Consider the following 5441-nt stretch of genomic DNA (forward strand, 5'->3'; position numbering starts at 1 on the left):
TTTCCATGATAAAATCTTCGGTCCACCTCCCCATACGCCGTCACATCCTCCGAACGCGGACGCGTCTCACATGGACCCTAAAGGTCTGCCCTGGCTGCCGCTCCCTCTCCCTCTCCCGGAGCTATCAAACCTCCAAGTCTCAAAAACAAATTGCCGTCGACGCCAGCCGAATCGACGCGCCGCTCGACGCAAAGCCACGGCCATTCGCAGTCGAGCGCATCGGGGGCCGTGAATGCCATGTCTCATGGGGGGAGGGCGGCGTGGCGAAGGAATGGCGTGAGCTTCCTGTCCCTGCTCACGGTCGGGAGCAGGATGTATCGATGATGGCGTCCTTCACGGGCAGGTTCGCGTCTTGGCTGCGGCAGATGTTCTTGCCAACCAATTACCCGCAGTCTGTGCATCGCTCGTGAGTGGCACCATTCTCGTCTTCAAGACGAACGGGGCGTCGATGAATGTGCTGATGCTCCGTAACAGGTACTGGTGGTTCCACGTGCTTCAGTTTGTCGAGGGCATGGCGGGGACCATCGTCTCAGTGCTCTGCAACCAGGCGCTGCTGTCGGCTGTCGGCGTAAGCGCGGAGGGAAGCATCTTCGGCGCCGTCGCGGTGCAGTGGATCATCAAGGACGGCGCGGGTGAGATAGCCAAGCTGTTCTTCATTCGGCGGTTCTCGCCGTTCTTCGACAGCCACCCGAAGACCATTGCGTTGTTCGGTGAGGGCGTCATCGCGTTTGGCAGCGCCCTGCAGATGGCGACGGTGCTGGTGCACCCCACTCCGACAAGCTTCCTACTGTGTGCAGGTGAGAAGAGACACTTTACGATCGGTTGGACCTGATGGAGCTGGATATAGCTGGCGGGAACATCTTCAAGCTCGTCGGGTACGCTGTGAGTGTGTTAGCTAGATGTGATACAAGTAGGCGCTCACCGCCTGCTGCTTTGCCAGATCTGGTCCACAACCCACATGAAGTGGATGCGCTACTTCTCGCTGCAAGGCAACATGGGCGACGTGGCTGCGAAAGATGAGTCGCAAAACTCCCTGGCACAGCTGGTCGGCTACGTTGGAGGCATTGGGCTGCTGACGCTATCCCACTCGCCTGCGTACCTCTATGCGCTCTTCATTATCTTGACACCCATCCACCTCGCATCGACGACGGGAATGATGCAGCTGGCGACGTTCGAGCTGCTCACGCTGCCGCGCCTGAGCTTGCTCGCGCAGGGGTACGCCTCTGGGGGCGAGCATGGCAGCGACGGCAGCATCGTCACGCTGAGGGAGATGGACGAGGCGAGGAGCACCGGTCCGTTTGGCGAGTTCTTCAAGCGGAAGAGCGATAGGTTCATCGACCTCGCGCCGAGGGTCGCGGATGCGGTGGGCAGCGACGCGGAGCGGGAGCCCGTGCGGTGGGAGATATGCACGGGAGTCTTGCAGGTCTGTGTTCTGTTGATCCCTTGCTGGTGCACCGCGGCTTATCTGATGACTCATATCTACAGCACGAGAAATACCTTTTGTATCCCTCGCTGTCTTCCAGAGATCGGTCGATCGCGGTGTTCTACCATCCCATTCACGCCAAAGGCGGCAGCTGACCATGGGGCACAGCGTGAAGGCCGCCGCATCTGGCCCTGCAACCTGCAAGAATTATCCACCATGTACCTTCCTACATGACACCTTTGGAACGGGCCCGCCCACCGACTGAGGACGAGCATTCGTGCGCCTGTTCAGCGATATGAGCGGCCAGTGCATACATCGCCTCGTGGGTTTAGGCGCCCTCATGTCGGATTCTGGCCGGGGTCCCTGTGGGCTGGATGGACACAAATGCCTGTCAATTAGATGAGGAGACGACCGGGTGGAATGTTGGAGATGGGACAGTGGATAGGGCATAAAGAGGTGCATTGACAGTGTTATTACTCTCCTTTTTATAGCGGCCAAAGCTGGCTTAGATAGCTTTACCGAGCACTAAGGATTGTATTGAAGTTCTACATACATCATGAAAAGCTCTTTCATCTGCCGTTCTTACCGTATGATCCCTCACTCACCCCCATCCATCCCCCCGATCCTGTCGGATCCATCGCAACTCGTCAAACGGACGTCCTCCATGCCATTCTCCCCGAAGTGACTCTGTTCGCCTCTCAAATGCTGCCGGCATAGATATTCACCGAGTGAGTGAATATAACACGATGCGACAGGATGCCAGGCATGACTTTATAAGCTAGGACCGTAAAAGCACGAAGGGGGAATGTGTACATACCTCAGGGAAACACCGCTGCCGTCGCCCATGTGCACATGATGACCGTGAATTGTGGCAACATCGCACGTCGCTCTGGACTGTTGCTCAGCGCGCACTTCAGCTTGACAATCCGGTGAACCCGGACCGTTCAGATCTTCTAAAGGCTTGCCTTTCATGACCCGCACCGTCTGAATTTGGCTATTCAACACAGCATTTACAAGACGTGCGGGTGGTCAGAATCGTCTCCATCTCACAGCACAGGACACGCATTGGTAATCTCGGTCTGAATGGGAGCGCAATTGATGCGCTTCGCGCTCTCCGTCATCCGCAGCCCAGACGCCATATCTCATGCAAAACTGGGTCCCGATGTCATTTTGTTGCCCACCGGAAGACATGCTTGGAATATTCACACGAAATGTACGCACCTACAACCATTTCAGAGTTCTCAGCTAGTGAGTATGGCTCTGCAATCGCGACCATCAAATATTATTTGAACTGGCATTATGACTCATGGTCAGTGTATTTACATTTGCGCATTTGCGACTGCTGCGCCTTCAGGCAGCCGACCGTAGTTAGTAGGGCGTGTCAGAAATGTGACCGTTGAGCGAAGGGAAAGTGCGGCAAGCTTGCTCGGCTGGCTGTACGTTCGTCATTGCTTCGAGATACCAGGGGCGTGGACGCTCCAATAATCGAGCATTGAAGCAAATCAACTCATGGAGGCCCCGTTGAGAGGCACGCTGCATGCATGAGAGATGGCGCTCTAGCTCATTGTGAGAGCAGATTAGTGACGGTGAGTGAGCATCAAGAATAGCTTGGGCCTGACCTTACCAATATCTAGGCGAAACATGAATGTCGAGGGTGGAATGCTGATAGTGCAGGCTGACAGCCGGTGTACCCCTCTATGCGGCTTCTGCATGCCAAATTCATGCTGTTTTGAGGCTCGACATTCAGTGAACGCATGGACCAATAAGAAGCTGTCTATCCCATCTAGACTTACCTCGAATGTCTCCCAGATCCCGATGTCCATCACGAATCAAAGGCGAGCAAATTGAGCCAAAACGGACCTGGTCAAGCTATTGAACCTTCAGAATGCCCGGTCGCATGTGAGACGTTATTTCATACGTGTAGCATGAGCACGAGTATCCAGAAGATGACGTGCCGGTCTTTCCGGAGCACGACGAACGTGGCGACGACTTGCTGCCCACCTACGACGAACTTGCCGCACAGCACAGCTCGAGGTGTGTAACACAATTGGAATACGTGGAGGTTGCTGAATCATCCATCGCAGGTTTGGCCGATGAAAAAATGAATAGAGAAGAGGCGTACCGTGACGATCTCTCAATCTCTCGGATGAGTACTGACATCCGTTCACTGAGGGCTGCCGAGTGATATGCAGACCTGACACTGGAGGATCTGAAATGGCGACGGGCGTGTCGGTGGGGAGAAGGTGTGAGTCTTCCTGGTCTCCGCATCCTGTCCTGCTCGCGCTCACGTGACGACATTGCACGTCGAGCGCCTTTGTCTTGACGCGCCTTGACGTGTCCCAACACAGTCATTACTACTTGCACTCTATCAGATTCCTGGGCCGTTAGGCATTACGGACATATTACCTACCTCTGAGACTGACTGGTGCACCACATCAACACGCTCACTAGTCCGATGCTCTGCATTTCTTGAACTTGGAGATCTCGAGCCCATGTAGAGCTTGCGTGGTCAGGGCCACCATGACAGATGCAGGTGAGTCGTTCCAGCAAGGATCTGAGCTTATACAATAGGGGGAGCATGGTACAGAGGAACAGGAAGGGAAACACTGAGAGGGAGGAAGAGGTGCTGGGTAAAAAGCGTTCACAGGAATGGGCGTGAAGAAGGTGTGTCATATCACTCTCAAATTTGTCATAGAGGGCGGCATTGCATGGTAGACCTCTCAGAGATGTTCTGGATGGAATCCGACTCTCATGGATGCACCGGCATCTCGTTTCGTATTCTGATGGGCTGCAGTAAAGTTCACATCAGAATACAACTGTTATCTACCATGCCGTGTCATCTTCTTTCTTTCTGGATGACTCTGCTCAGGTGCGTTGTCCGATATGACTCTCATTGATGCGAAAATCGCCGGCACAGATTGAATTCACAGCTTTTTGACTGGTTACCTGTGCATCACCTGCACGATGTTGCGCAAGGCTGGTCAGAGTGGCACGGGACATGGAGCATGGCAGTACCCATTTTGACATCTTACCATCTCGTACAGGCCGGCATTTGTCTCCCCTAGGCAGACCTATAAAATCGTCTGAGGAAGCGACGACATACGATATTAAGGGCCGGCATACAGCCGAGCTGTGCAGGAGAGCAAGAGATAAGCCCAAGCCTAGAGGGCGCCACTGCCACCATAGCGGAGTTCCAAATCTGACAGGTTCTCACTTCCGTTCCAGGGTAGGGTGTAATTTCAGTTGGAGGCACCCACGCCGACGTTGCGAATCATCTCGCAGCTCCGGGCTCCCTCCGGGGAACTTGTCGACCCAGTCAGCTCAGCTCGGTTCGTCGATTCTGGGCCCATCGGTGAGTGACGCGTGACACGAAACGTTGCAGATCAGCGCGCGATCGATGGCTGTCTGGTCGCGCGAAGGCAATCTCGTGGGTACATTTCCCCTTGATGCCCGGCCTTCTGTAGTTCTTCAAGTCTGATGATCAATATATGTACAATTTCGAATGACTTCCGGTGCATCTTAAGAGCCACAATTGGCGTTCATTAATGAACTAGCTCCAGTCTGCACGGAGGAGGCCCAACCTCGGCACGTTGCACTTATTCCTCCTGCATGTACACTTACATTTGAACTGCCTTCTATTGACTCTCGTGAGACTGTTCTCGAGTCACGGACCATTCGAGAAGCTCATTGGAGCAGTACGCAGCAAGGCGCCGAGCGCATGTCTCTACACTCGCAATGGTGATGGCTTGTGCTCGAACGAAACATCCATGCAATCGCATTCCTCACCGTGAACCATAGTGCCTACACTGTCACAGTATATTAGCACTTCCCTATTCGGAAGGCCCTACTGTAACTGGACTCAAGCAGCGTCACCAAAGCCAGCCACAAAAGCCACACGACATCATTGATGATCAGCTAAGCGCTCAAGGATCTTATCGATTGTCTGCGCCAATCGACACATCACGTGACCCACAAGGTAGCGCCCAATCAAGCGCCCCTGGCACGTGACCTTAAGAGA

At 54.3% G+C, this 5441-nt stretch overlaps 3 protein-coding genes across 3 annotated transcripts; all 3 read left to right on the forward strand.

Annotated features, from left to right (window-relative positions):
- Positions 1-1582, forward strand: LAESUDRAFT_688429 (DUF647-domain-containing protein). The gene is made up of 5 exons (XM_040905993.1): positions 1-406; positions 475-797; positions 848-882; positions 941-1423; positions 1486-1582. The coding sequence occupies exons 1-5, from the start codon at positions 6-8 to the stop codon at positions 1576-1578; spliced, it is 1335 nt and encodes a 444-aa protein (XP_040757964.1). The 5' UTR covers positions 1-5; the 3' UTR covers positions 1579-1582.
- A 1765-nt stretch (positions 1583-3347) lies between these two features.
- Positions 3348-3644, forward strand: LAESUDRAFT_732493 (uncharacterized protein; the record flags this gene model as incomplete). The annotated part of the gene is made up of 2 exons (XM_040910249.1): positions 3348-3532; positions 3596-3644. A coding segment is annotated over one exon (185 nt), but the record flags the coding sequence as incomplete, so codon positions are not given.
- A 1041-nt stretch (positions 3645-4685) lies between these two features.
- On the forward strand, positions 4686-5233 carry LAESUDRAFT_562452 (uncharacterized protein). The gene is made up of 2 exons (XM_040902958.1): positions 4686-4854; positions 4948-5233. The coding sequence occupies exons 1-2, from the start codon at positions 4821-4823 to the stop codon at positions 5163-5165; spliced, it is 252 nt and encodes an 83-aa protein (XP_040757966.1). The 5' UTR covers positions 4686-4820; the 3' UTR covers positions 5166-5233.
- The last annotated feature ends 208 nt before the right edge of the window (positions 5234-5441 follow it).

This window comes from Laetiporus sulphureus (assembly GCF_001632365.1).
Source record: "Laetiporus sulphureus 93-53 unplaced genomic scaffold LAESUscaffold_88, whole genome shotgun sequence".
NCBI lineage: Eukaryota > Fungi > Basidiomycota > Agaricomycetes > Polyporales > Laetiporaceae > Laetiporus > Laetiporus sulphureus.